The following is a 14,680-nucleotide window of genomic DNA, read 5'->3' as shown; positions in this document are numbered from 1 at the left end:
CCTCTCACCTGTGGTGCTATTTATCCATCTATATCGTTTTGGGATAGTTGCCTGAGTTTTGGAGATATCAGCCGCAGAGATGTCTGACTTCTCTTGAATACAATGGAACTGGATGGCACTCAGCTTGTAGTGCTCAAAGCACCAAAAACATACATTTGAAAAACTCAACAGCATTGTCTCTTTCCAGAAATGACCCGGTTACTCAAGATAATGCACAGACTTTGTTGTGAGCAGTTTCATGTAGGAACTATTTTCTTTTCCAGTCTCATGTAGGAACTAGCTAGCAGCTAGCGGGTGTAGTTCGGTCAAAATAATTATTTAAAGCTGAATAAAAGAATATTTAAAGCTGCTTCATTTCCACCTTCATTTTTCGGTTTTCTCTGCAAGCCATTTGCAACCCACCTCCACCCCAGCTTTTCCTTTCACGCTGTGTCTAAAGAGTGGTGCAGGTTAAATAGTCCTTTTGAATTTACAGTTTGGGCTCAAGATTCTTATGAAAATACCCCCCCCCCCCAAAACATATATTTTTAAACATGCCACCAGGGCAGAAATATGGAAAAAAATGTTGCATTATAATGCATGTGCTGAATAAAAAAGCCATCTGGGCAGATAACACCTGTGACGTCACTCGAGCTACTGGACTTACTGTACAGCAGAAAACTTTCCAAAACATCCAGATTCAGCGTTGCCAGACATACGATAATTATCGTATTTGTACGATACTTTACCTCCAAAAATGACTGACCCTCTGGTACGATAATTCAACATTTACCATCTGGCAACACTGTCCAGAATGTAATAATAATAATAACTTTAATTTATATAGCGCCTTTCATAAAACCCAAGGTCGCTTCACAAGAGTGGGATCCAGATAGAGGAGAGAGGGACGAGGAAGAAACAAACAAAACAAACAACAGGGATGGTTGAACTAAACTGAACTAACTAATGTGGAAACGCCATGGAAAAGAGGTGTGAATGCATTTCGGCATTGAAACGAGCAGGAGGAAAATCTGAATCTACACCATTTCCCCCCCAAGGCAACTGTTTAGTTTGGGCTCGATAAAGGTTAATATCTATGGCCAATATGGCACTTTATGAAATGTGTATAGTTTTAATAGACAAACTAGTAGACCCCCACTATGCAATCGGTTTATCAAAAATAACACCTATTTGGAAATATAATTTTGGATGGCCAGAGATCACGCACCCCACCGACCATCTCAGCTGATGCAACCCGACTCCAGACTGGTCTCACGCGGATAACAGCCCCTCGGCGTACGGGGGTAATAATCCGAGGAAACGTCACAGGTGTTATGTTCGATTTGCGGGTTTTCAGGTACGCGTGCCAGCTGCTTTACAAAAACAAATCTAGATGCAGCTATGTGTGGGGGAAAAAACAAAAAACAAACGAGAATCCTATTGCTACATACCAGTCATATTCATGCAAAGTGGTCTCTAACCTGCACCCTGCTCTTTAAACAATGCAATTTCTGTTGTCATTGTTGCTTGCTCTGTTCTGTACCGGGGGTCTTTGCTGCTGCTCAGAGCCATACCGCCAAATATAAATATTGCATATGGTAGCCTAATCAAAGTTTATTTTTGACTAGAGTAGTCCTGACAGAAGAACATACCACACAACAACATACAACACACAACACAACAGAACAACATACACAACACGCAACATGACAGGCTAAAATAACCCAATGCTGTGCCACGAAGTGAGGTGTGTGTGTTTGTGTGTGTACGTGTGTGTGTGTGTGTGTGTGTGTGTGTGTGTGTGTGTGTGTGTGTGTGCAGGTGAGTGGGGGTCTCCAGGGGTGATGGGACTCCCGGGTCATCGGGGTTCTCCAGGCAGCGCCGGATTTGCGGGGACACGAGGACGCAAAGGAGCGAGCGGAGCTGCGGGTGTGAGAGGGGAGCAGGGCAGAGTGTTTCCCCCACACCCTCATCCCCCACCCCCCCGCGGGGCCCCGGGGTCCCACGGCCTCCCCGGTCAGGCTGGAGCCGCTGGCCCGTCAGGTGACACCGGGCCTCAGGGTGCTAAAGGTAAGACACAGAGTTCCACCCCAGTAAATTGTGTACACATTATTATTACAAAACCCTTTGACCAAAAGGGGGTGTCGCAGATGCCAAAACTGGGCGTGGCCTAACAGAGTAACTCCACACCTGTTGGTTCAATGATCGCAAAACTTGGCAGATATATTGAGGGATATGTTTGGACCATGTCCTCAGAACCATTGACTTTTTTTTGCAAAGTCAGTTGCATTCAGAAAAGGCTTGAACCCCTGTCGTGGCCGCTTGCAAATATCTTATTATTATTATTATTATTATTATTATAGCTTTTTATTATTATTTTAGCTTTTCTTCTTCTTCTTCTTCTTCTTCTGGAAAGGGGTGGAGCCTGTAATATTGATGTGTTTCAGGGAGGGTGGGGCCAGCCGGAGCACCAGGTGGACCAGGAGCAGATGCACTGCCGGGACCTCAAGGACCGAACGGAGACTCAGGACTGGAGGGAGAGACAGGAGTGACAGGGCCCCAGGGTAAGACAGGCCTGTCTGTCTGTCTGCCTGTCTGTCTGTCTGTCTGTCTGCCTGTCTGTCTGTCTGTCTCTCTGTCTGTCTGTCTGTCTAACTTTATGTATGTATGTCTGTCTGTCTGTCTGCCTGTCTGTCTGTCTGTCTGTCTGTCTAACTTTATGTATGTCTGTCTGTCTGTCTGTCTGTCTGCCTGTCTGCCTGTCTGTCTGTCTGTCTGCCTACCTGATGGTCTTGGTGTTGCAGGAGACCCGGGGCTGACTGGTGAACCCGGTAGGCCCGGTCCAGGCGGAGTGAGCTCTGGCTTCCTGCTGGTGATGCACAGCCAATCAGAGACGACACCCTCCTGTCCGGATCACATGACCCTTCTGTGGAGCGGCTACAGTTTGCTGTACCTGGAGGGCCAGGAGAAGGCCCACACACAGGACCTGGGTACTATAATAATGATGCACTAGGGGAAGTCTTCTTCCCTGTACAAATTTTGAATGCAAAGTTAATATCGCATGAATGAGTCTGGAAGTAGCACTTCGGTTCGTAAGAGGAAAAGTGAATGGGGTTTTAGAATGGGGGTTTCGGTTAAATGCGTGAAATAAAGTCTGTGGTTAACAAAAGTGTATGTGAGTGGTGATTTGTGTTTAGCAGGATAATCTTCACAAACGAAGACCGTTTTGACATGAGTAAGTGCCATGAGGCCAAGTTTGAGTCCGATGGGACCTAGGTGCCAGCAGGCAGTGCCCCTCATTCATCATCAGTCATGAAAACTACCAGAAGCCACCTGAAATTCCGCCACCCCTGCAGTCCCAAAATACCAAAGATGACCCGATTTTCAGGCCAAACCACGAGTCCAGGCTACCAAGAGGTGACCAAAAATTCTTCCGATTTCCTGCTCCCAAGTGCTGCCTGGTGGCCGACGGTGGTATAGGGTTACCCAAAAAGCCAGTATTTGAAAAGACACAAACAATCCATAACATCCACCAATGAGTCCCAAATGTACAAATTTACCCTTATGGACACCCTGAACACCCCTCTGACCCATCAGTACTCAGAGGGACCAAACCTGAGCCAAGGTGTCCCAAATGGGCAGGTGCGGTACTGCGGAATTCCCAGAATGTACAGTGTCCAAATGTATGCTATAAGTTATAACTAATAATAGAGATGCTAATAGGTGTCATGTGATCTGTTCCAGGCCAGGCAGGCTCCTGCATGCGTCTCTTCTCCACCATGCCCTTCTCCTACTGTAACATGGGAAGCTGCTCCTATGCCAGCCGCAACGACAAATCCTATTGGCTGTCGACCACAGCGCCGGTCCCCAGCGCGCCGCTGGCCGGGGTCGCCATCAGAGAGCACATCAGCCGCTGTGTGGTGTGTGAAGGGTTAACCTCCCCCCCCATCGCCCTGCACAGCCAGGACTCCACCCAGCCACCATGCCCCCCCAACTGGAGAAGCCTCTGGGTGGGCTACTCCTTCCTCATGGTGGGTCCTACTACTATTACTACTACTACTACTACTACTACTACTACTACAATACTACCAATACTACTCCTTCCTCATGGTGGGTACTGCACTACTGCTACCTGTTGGGCAGTAACTTAGTTACTGTAATTGTATTACTGTATTACTTGTACCTCACTTTGAATGATCATAGTCAGTGTTGGGTGCTGTTCATTTGTGTGTGTGTGTGTGTGTGTGTGTGTGAGAGAGAGAGAGAGAGAGCCGGTCACAACCTTAATGCTTTCCGTTACAACATCCGTTACAACATCTGATTGCATTACTAGTGTTTATGTCCTTTGTACTCTGTATCTATGTGGACATAAATAAATCATTTAAATGTGTGTGTGTGTGTGTGTGTGTGTGTGTGTGTGTGTGTGTGTGTGTGTGTGTGTGTGTGTGTGAGTGAGAGAGAGAGAGAGAGAGAGAGCCGGTCACAACCTTAATGCTTTCCGTTACGTTGGTGTGGACAAAGTGGATCAGCCCCTCAGGGGAGAGGACCACGAAAAGAGGCTCCTCCAGTCGGAGACTTTTTGGATTTATTTCCTCAACACCATGTCCCCTCAGGAATCTGACATCAAACCTTTTTTTATCCAGGGTTTCTGACCATTTTCACTGATCTTCCGGGACCCACAGAATATTTTCCTCTGTGACTACTGTATGTAAACACCGAATATCCCAAAAGAAATAAGAGAGCCTCTACTTTCATGAAAAAAGACATTTGTTTCTGCCTTCTTCTGTTCTTTAGTTATCGACACTTGAATATGGGTCGTTGTCACCGAAAATCCCCGTCTCTCCCCAGAAAGCAGAGAAAAATGCCTTTTTGTGCAGCGGGGTGAGGGAGAGATTCACCCCGCACTCAGAGAGTGGACGTGCCGGCTCACACTCTTGTCTTGCCCTGGGTCTGGGTCTTCTGGAGCTCCATGTGTGGAGGTCTGGGGGCATATTTGACCGCTGAAATGTACACGATGTGAGGGTTCACAAAGCGGATTACTGATCTACCTGACAGGAGAAATGATTGGTGTGCGCTTACCAGCTTCTGGTGAAAAAAATCCTTCAGCTTTGAGTGACTGTCACAAGTCCGTCTGACAGTGTGTGGAGCCTGGGGGAAAGCTGCTCGTTGCAGCCCTTTGAGGCACCAGGCTGGAGGTGTTTTATGGAGCTTTTTCCTGAAGGGAGATCGTTGCTTTTTCCGCTGGCTGGTTTTGTGGGACAATAACTGTTGCTTCTGGCCGACTTGAGGACTGAAGTAGAACTTCATAAGGTGGCCAAGAGCGCCATCTATCGCATGGCGGTGAAAACACAGATTGACGTAAAAACACGTCAATGGCGGGGAATGAGTTAATATTTGTAAACAAGCTTTCAGCTTTAAATTGATTAGAATCCGTTTCTCGCACCGGTGTTACAGCAAAAGCTGTAAAAGCTGTCGGGTGTTTGACCGGAAGGGGAGAAACCAAATCATTATGGGGATCATAGTTGAGTCTAACACCGGCCAGTATCCACCATCAAAGACATTTATTCGGTTCAGGACCCGTGAAGATGACTTTGTTTACAAAAATGCTCTTTTCTCAGCATTTGGGGACGTTTTCAGTGAACACTACCTACACTCAAGTGTCAATAACTAAAGAACGGATGAAGGTAGAATCAAACTTGTTTCTTCTTTGAAAGTAGAGACTCTCTTCTTTCTTTTGGGATATTCAGTGTTTACATAGTCATAGAAGAGAATATTCTGTGGGTCTTGGAAAATGTGTGAAAATGATCAGAAACCCTGGCGGTGGCTGGCGACTTTTCCTTTGAAACTCTGGCGGGGAACGAGTTAATTGACTGACAGCAGCTGATGTCACTGCGTGGCGCTGCGTAGTCTCTTTTCAATATATATTTCCTGCCGTCTTCATATAGTCATTTGCCTGATGAAGACCCACTGGATTGAAACATTGCTTCGTAGTCGCCAATGAATATTGTGTGTGGATATTCACACTTGGTTATGCTAGTCCCAATAGTAGCCATTTCATTGCCGTGAGATCATTTTTTCGAAACTCAACCTTTTGTTGCAGCACACCGGCGCGGGCGATGAGGGCGGCGGCCAGTCTCTAACTTCATCAGGAAGCTGCCTGAGGGACTTCAGGGCCCAGGCCTTCGTGGAGTGTCAGGGGCCCCGAGGAACCTGCAGCTACTTCAACAACATCTACAGCTTCTGGCTCACCAGGGTGTCCTCCGATGATGCCTCCTCCCCCACCACACTCGCCAGGGTCTCCTCCGACGCCTCCTCTCCTACCACGCTCACCCAGGAGACACAACAGAGGCAGAATGTGGGGAGGTGCAATGTCTGCGTGAAGGAGTGACGAGACCCTCCTGTAGAGTCAGAGCGGATAGAAAGGGCTAAACGCCGTCTGTTCATCTTTAAAGGAGTAGTTCAGATTATTTGACGTTGTATGTATGTATACGACAATCTACTGTAGGTAATACCCTGACTATTGATACGTATACCTCACACAACCCCACTTTAAAAAAATCCAAACTATCCCTTTAATGCCCTGAACAGAAAGCCTGGTAAAACATGGCCGACGAGCTCTGAGCAGCAAGTAACTCACTGCAACAACTACAACTTTAAAGAGTAACTCACTGCAACAACTACAACTTTAAAGAGTAACTCACTGCAACAACTACAACTTACAAGAGTAACTCACTGCAACAACTACAACTTTAAAGAGTAACTCACTGCAACAACTACAACTTTAAAGAGTAACTCACTGCAACAACTACAACTTTAAAGAGTAACTCACTGCAACAACTACAACTTTAAAGAGTAACTCACTGCAACAACTTTAAAGAGTAACTCACTGCAACAACTACAACTTTAAAGAGTAACTCACTGCAACAACTACAACTTTAAAGAGTAACTCACTGCAACAACTTTAAAGAGTAACTCACTGCAACAACTACAACTTTAAAGAGTAACTCACTGCAACAACTACAACTTTAAAGAGTAACTCACTGCAACAACTACAACTTTAAAGAGTAACTCACTGCAACAACTACAACTTTAAAGAGTAACTCACTGCAACAACTACAACTTTAAAGAGTAACTCACGCAACAGCTACAACTTTAAAAGAGTAACTCACTGCAACAACTACAACTTTAAAGAGTAACTCACTGCAACAACTACAACTTTAAAAGAACACCCCAACATTTTGGGAGATTCGCCTATTTGCCGTATTCCTGATAGTAAAATGAGAAGATAGATCACCTTCTCTTCACTGTGCGTGCATTAGAAAATAGCCCAATGGCCCTCCTGCTAACTAAAATCCTAGTGAACGATGCAGCAAAAAAGACCCATTCCAACAGCGCCAACACATTCATATCAGTGGCTCATAATTGTGGATTGTTATTTCATGGCGTGGTGAGAACACAAGTCACAACATGTACATGTGAGTGTTTCTGGTGCTGTTGCAATGTGTATTTTTGGTTAGTGAATGGGGGTAGACTGCTGTACCTTTCACTACCAGCAGGAGGGGCGCGGGGCTACTTTCTAATGTACGCACAGTGAAGAGAAGGGTATCTATCTTTTTTGTTTTACTATAATGATAGATGGGTGAATCTCCCAAAATGTTTGGTGAGTTCCTTTAACAAACAAAGAAGAAAGGTCCAAGGCAGTCGCATGTTCTCTACTCGCTCATATAAGGAGAGAATGTCATGAAAAACAGCATCTGACGCTTCAAAGGCCGTGTCCACAGAAACCTTTTTTTGAGCAGTCAGCAGCGCCTTTCTGCAATGATCTCTGGTAAAGACGCGCTAGGAGCGCTCCTCTTCCCGACACCAGGGCGCTCTGGGTGCCTCAAATAGAAAAGAGTTCAACTTTTGGAGAACAGCGCTGCTCATCAACCAATTTAACCAACCAATCAAAACCGAGGAAGAGGCGGGGCTAAAGATCAACAAACATGGCAGAGGAGAGGCTCCATGAGAATTATGGATTGCATCATCTTGTTGGGCAGCTAATGTTAGCTACTGTCAGAGTCAGCTACGTGCAATGTGTGTTTCTGCACGTTGGAAGTGCTCTGTGCATGATGATATACAAAGCCCTCCGTTATGGGGAAAAAAAGCCTTCTGTGGACACTGCCCCTTAATCACACACATGGAAACGGCCCTTCCATCCACTCCATTCGGTCTGCAGGCATGAACCCTGCCTCCCAGCCCCGCCCATATCCCAACTTGAACTGCACTGAAAATGCACACCGATTGGTCAGCTGACAGGCAGTGAACACACGCCATTGTTCAGTCGGTACTTCTAAGGTGGGATAAAAGCGTCTGCTTTCCAAAGAGGCTGTGAATATGCTTGACATGACCTTCTAAACATGTTTTTATTCCACTTTTATCAATGCTCATTTCTTCCCTCGGCTCAACTGCTTGTCAATAGTTTAGTGGTTTTTCTCCTTAGATTTGGTCGTTTTAACGTTCTTAATTCATGTGTTATGTTTCCGATCTTGAATACTTTGATGTTGAGAGACCAAGAGCAGCCCTGAGGCCTGCAGGGACCCTTTCATAAAATTATAATATACTTTGACGAATGGTATTCTTCAAAGCAGTTACGGATCTTTGTTTTATGTCAAATACAGTAGGTGCTTCCTTATTCTCCATAGCAGTCTGTAGTTACTGTGTTCAGAAGAAAACAAGAAGAATGAAAATGTTTGATTTGAATGGATCTGCTGTGAAAACCTTGTCTTTATTATTTTGTACGTGTGTTGCGAGCGAGGCTTGGCCTGTCTGTGACCTGACTAACCCTAACCCTCACCATCCTAACCTATGGCTGTTTCTAACTCTTTCTAACCATTTCTCTTTCCAACAGTTTCTAACGGTTTCTAACTGTTTCTACAAAGGTGCTTACGTGGAGACAGAGCAGAGGTGACATGCGACATCTGCTGAGTTGAGACAAATGAACTTGAAGAATTACAAAAGGACACTTCATCTCCAAACCCGAGTTGGTTGTAACATGCAGTAAACAGCAATTACCAGTAGGGGGAGAACTCAATCAAAGCAACACAATAGAGTAGTGTAGGAATGACATATTTTTCTAGGTCAACCAGATAGTTAACATCGCGCTGGGTTCCATTAACTTTAAGATTGTTCTAGATGAGAAAATAAACTATGTCTTTAACAAAAGATTATATTGCTCAACACAAAATTATCATATTAATTATCAATTAACCAGAGACCTTATTTCAAGCATCCAACCAAAAAGCCATTCAAAAATCCCATCTGACTTCCAGACGAGGAAACCCAGGTTAACTAATTTCCGGGTTTTAGGATCATTCCTGCGGCACTCTAGAGAACACTCAAGTATGTTGTCGTCGTTCTGCCCAGAGAGAGGCTACTGCCGTGTCCCAAAGCAGCAGAGGCTGTAGCTGCTTCACCAACACAACACAAATCAATCTGGCCTCGACTTACTGTCAAAGAAAACTCCACCCTAAAACGCTGTAACAGCGATTGGTGATTAGTGATTTACTTTGCTGGTCTATTTTGTACAGTAGTTGGTGGTGTTTGTGTTATTACTCTGTGTTACATTGTAAGAGTATCCAACAGGCTCGTGTCCCATCCGCCAACACATCGAGTGGGCTGGATTTCTGACCTATACTGCAGCCAGCCACCAGGGGGGCGCGATCAAGATGTATCTTCATATTTGGAGAGCTGTACTCATGAAGTCTATGGGTCTGATGGAGCTAGGATAGCACCTGAAAACCCTGATGTTTACCTGGATCTGGAAATGTCAGAAATGTCAGGTGACCTGTGGCTGTGTGAGGTGACATCCAGCTTGGGTGTCATAAAAGATAAAAACGGAGCCAAATAATGGTTGTCATGGTAACTCCTCGATAAAATGACATAATTTCTTTCTTTGAGTCTTTTCTGTGAAACATTCTCTGTTTAGATGTCCGTTACTAAGCTCCAGACTAATGTTAAGCTCTTGACTAACCTCTCTAACCTTGATGCTGCCTCTGTGTATTTTCAATTTTATATGGTTTGTAAATATGTTTACACTGTTGAAAGAACAGGACTGCTTTATATTTTTACTGTAAATGTCAATGGAGTATTTATTTACGGTGGTGCGATTTTATTTTATTTGTTATTTTTTTGGTAAATGGTGAAACCATAATAACCCCCCCACCGTACGCGACCCAGACTGGGGTTATGAAACAGGAAGTACTCCTGGAAGGCGGGCTCTTTCTCAGTGACCAATAGAAAGCCAGACACATACAGAGCAAAATGCCACACCCTGCTCCCCAACACTGTGCTTCCCCACCGCCCTGAGTCTCAACAAACTAAATACACCCCCTTATGGAGGATGTATAATAATCCAAATTAAAGTCCAAATAGAAAATTACATTAGATACAAGATTTTTATTTTTATTTTACTGTATAGCAGGAATAATCACGACATGATTAAATGATCAATGATTTAATGATCAATTTAAACTTAAAAACTAAAGGAAATTGAAAAAGCAAATTCAAAATGTCAAATGATAATTTCAAAATGTAAAGTGACAATGAAAAAAGCTCAAATGGAAATATTAAAAAAAAAAAAAAAATCTTTTTTCTTTTTTTGCTTTTGCACTTCACCATTTGACATTTCACGCTGTATGTAAATGAGGAGGTGTGAGCCAAAGGCCGGAGGGAGGGGTTGAAACGGCTAGGGTGCAGACGCACCATATGGACAGCAGGGGGAGCTGGGTCAGTGAGCAGGGTCAGATTATGGCTTCAACTTGATGAAACACAAATTCACCAGTGAAATCAGCGTTAACAACCACCGCAAACCGAACATTGCGATAGTTCTGGCAGGCCATGAAGTCAAGCTCAGCCCACAAACCCAGCTCACATCAGCTGACTTCCCTCCAGGCTTTCAATTGGCAAATCTCATTCAGGGCACCCCATATAAAGCTGCTTCATTTGTGCCCTTTTCTTTTTATTCGGCTTCTCTGCAAACCGTTTCCAACCCAGCTCCACCCCAGCTCCTCCTTTCATGCTGTATCAAACAATGTCATTTATGTTGCTCCTCTGTTCTGTACCGGGGTCATTATTGCTGCTGCTCTTTGCCATACTGCCAAATATAAATATTGCATAATAGCTAATAATTAATTTTGACTATAGTAGAGTACCACAGGGATGAGTTATTTTTGTAGGCTTTATCCAGAAATTGCCGCCATTTGGTTCTTCAGTGGAAAAGTCTGGGGTTTTAGAATGGGGATTTCACTTAAATGTATAACTTAAGATCTGTGGTTAATAAAAGTGTATGGGAACGCAAACTTTTTTGCTGATGAACCCGGGAAGTATACTTCTGGACTCATTCCTGCATTTCTCTATAGTGGTCCTGACAGAAATCGGTCTGACGGCGAGAAAGCAGCTCGCAGTCCACAGCAGCATTAAGAGGCTAACATTAGCGGTTAGCTATAATAGCTGTTATTTACTGGCATGCATGACTGACTATTACATTGATACAATGACCATCACTTAGGGAGCTCTGATAGGGAAAGAAAATCATCTTACTGGACTATTGTCATATGGGTCTGCCTGGAGACATTGGGGAAAAGCTGATTGGTCCAACATAAAGTATTTCTGGAGCTGAGTGTCGTGCAGGAAACACCAGAGAGAATATCGGTACCAACCGTCAGTGGGGGTTGGAGGGGTTACTCAGGTCGCCATTTTCTTCCATGTATTTAAAACTGTCGGTGATATTTAATTCCTTTAGGAGAAGCCTTCTCACTAACACTCCTAAAGCATATCTGGACTGAGAACACTTCAATAAAAATGCATTCAATTCCCACTCAGCTGATCTGTGTCTTTAAACCACAATCACATATTCTCTTCTCTGAAATAACACTAACCACTTTTATTCAAATACAAATAACTTTGCTGTCTAAAAAACACAGATGAAAGTTCAGTCTGTGCACATCCCAGGTTAGAACTCACAATCTCTTCCTCGAAGGTAGTGACATACACAGTGAACCACAAAAGCACTGCCACTGATGCTGTATTTCTCTCTTATGACTTTATTTCTCTCTGTATGACTTTTGAAGTGCCTGCATGGCTATCAAAATCTGGAAAAGGTTACTGTATATTTTAGCTTTTAGTCCATTTAGAAATAGTTAAGTAGACTCAGTTATGGCAAGAGATTAATTTTTGGACTTCCACACATCAATTTAGACTCTAGATCACCTTTCTAAATTGATTAAAAAAAAAAAGCAACAATACAGTATAACAATTTCATGGTTTCAGCCTCACTATTTATATAATTCATGCTAATTTCCAGTTTTGGTGATTAATTAGCTCATTATGGTAATTACTCAAATTGCCCAACATGCAACTCTTAGCAACCATGTTGAATTTCATCCACTAGGCATACATATGACATAAAAGTTCATAAGAAACAACATTACTGGGTCGAAGAAATTTCCAGTAGACTATTGTGACACCTTGCCCTAAAGCCTAAAGAGTAAATGTGGAGTGACACCAGAGGTTTAGCGCAGGCTTAAGCAACCACCACCACCACCACCCCCCAAGCTGAATGTACCTGAAGGAAGCCTCGCTTTCATGTGAGTGAGAGACATATAGAGAGAGAGAGAGAGAGAGAGAGAACAGAGTTAAGCCAAATTCCCGCTGTGAAAAGGTTGACCTGTCTGATTAAAAAAAAAATACATTTCAGCTGTCAATCAACATAAAGCTGGTGTGTGTGTGTGTGGGGGGGGGGGGGGTCATAAACTTAGTAAAGAAAAATTTAATGGTAAAAAACAAAGATAAGAGCTCTTCCTTTATGTTTTTTTTTATATATCAGACATTTTATGCTTTATTGACAGATATCGTGAGAGAAGGACACAGAGGTGTGGGGGAGAGAGAGAGAGGAAGAGAGAAGAACATGGAAGAGAGGAGAACATGCAACAAAAGCAACTGCTGCAGGAAGTTCTCGCAGCTCAAAACAAATGACACAAAGAAATATAAAAACGTATTTATTTCTCTCATAACAGTTTCCAAGGAAAGAAACAGAACAACCCCTTTTTTTACCCCCCCCCCCCCCCACCCGACAGTTTCAACAAAAATAGACTCAAACACTCTCAGTGCAATAAGAGACAATAACTGGCACTCCACTCTCATGTCTTCTGTTCCCACAGTGCAAACATACAGTATTCACAAAAAAGATATTTACACATCCCTAGATTAGATCGGCTTCAGTTGATCCAGAGCCAGTGACTAAATGGAATGGTCGTATGACAGCAGGTTGGGTTAGGGTTAGTTTAAAGACCCCCTTCAGTCAGTTGTTCTACCTGTGTAACGGTTGGTGTTCCATGTCAAACACACATGAGTGCGCGCCGTATAGTCGCACGTTACCAAAGAACTTACATAGAACCGAAGGCTAATAGCTTGTTCCACTGCAGCATCATGACTGCAGCGCTGTTGCCTTCATCAACTCATTCCCCGCCATTAGGGTTGGACGATGTCTACCAACTTGAATCATCACAATGTCCAGGGTCAAAAAAGGATGATGGACGATGGCATTGTCGTTGCGCGTGCGCGGGTAAAAAATGGATGATGGACGATGACATCGTCGTTGCGCGCACGCGTGTGTGGGGGGTGGGGAGGGGATTCGTCATGCCATTTTTTTTCTTTTTTTCTTTTTTAATAGCAGCCGGTAGGCTGTAGCAGTATTATATGACACCCCCCCTTATATCAGCTTTTATAGCAGTATTAAATGTCTAAAGATTTCCATTGTACATGCATTTCATCCATCAAAGTCCCAGTTAAAACATTTTTTCCTACCTCAATATTTACGTTCATCACTGCAGGCGTCCTGAGCCTGGCGGAAAACACTATGATAACAAACATACTGTAGCTAACAGTTAGCTAACGCCAGAGGCTATGTGCTGTATACTGTATTTACTCTCTATCACACGTCAGACCATTATTGTGTCTGACGCCATCACCTCTTTTTACAACAGCTTTTGTTGTTGTTGTAGTTGTTTTGACTTTGAGCAAACAGTATGGCTAATCATGACTCACCAACACATGAAATATCTTAAAAATGACTCAATACACTGGAGGGGGGCTTTAAGCTGATGTTTATGATTCTTCACATGATGCTAAATGCTACCACAGCAATTTACCTTGAATGGATGGAAATGTATGAAAGAGGTTTGTGTGTGTTCACTCTAGCTATTTTATCTCTACAAACGCATACAGCGCTAAATAAACTATTTCAATTCAACTCAGACATAAATCATGTAGAAATTTGCCATTTGACCTGCTCTGTTTTAGTCAAATTTATTCCTTTGCATATTTCTGTTTGTTTTTGTCTAGGTCACCCATACAGTATCTGGAAACCTGTGACATATATAACATTCATTATAAATGATCCTATTATTTATTATATCTCATGTATTTATCATTCCTCTATTCATGTGTTTTCTATAAAATCTCTTTATACCCCTGTCTCTATCTGTCCTCCATAAAATCTCTCTATTCATTTAAGCTCTATAAAACTCCCAGTCTGAGGTAAAGACTCACAAACACCAGCTTTGGTCTTTAAGGCAAAGGAGGGATCATGTCAGAAAGTGACTGTATGAGCAATTATCTATTCAAGGTATATTTGTCCTACACATTTCTGAGTGTGAACTTT

The 14,680-nt window shown here is 43.4% G+C and overlaps 1 protein-coding gene across 1 annotated transcript in view; it reads left to right on the top strand.

The window, feature by feature from the left end:
- Window positions 1-6,500, top strand: part of LOC310776650 (uncharacterized protein) — a 68,936-nt gene extending 62,436 nt beyond the window's left edge. Inside the window, exons 43-47 of the mRNA XM_083636822.1 lie at window positions 1,801-2,049; window positions 2,427-2,543; window positions 2,784-2,969; window positions 3,724-4,010; window positions 6,080-6,500. Of these exons, the coding sequence (XP_083492948.1) occupies window positions 1,801-2,049; window positions 2,427-2,543; window positions 2,784-2,969; window positions 3,724-4,010; window positions 6,080-6,367 (1,127 nt within the window). The 3' untranslated portion in view covers window positions 6,368-6,500. The remainder of the gene's footprint in view (window positions 1-1,800; window positions 2,050-2,426; window positions 2,544-2,783; window positions 2,970-3,723; window positions 4,011-6,079) is intronic.
- Window positions 6,501-14,680: the final 8,180 nt, after the last annotated feature.

The sequence above is a fragment of the Poromitra crassiceps genome (assembly GCF_964638095.1).
Source record: "Poromitra crassiceps genome assembly, chromosome: 5".
Taxonomy (NCBI): Eukaryota; Metazoa; Chordata; class Actinopteri; order Beryciformes; family Melamphaidae; genus Poromitra; species Poromitra crassiceps.
This window is presented reverse-complemented; position numbering and strand designations above follow the sequence as displayed.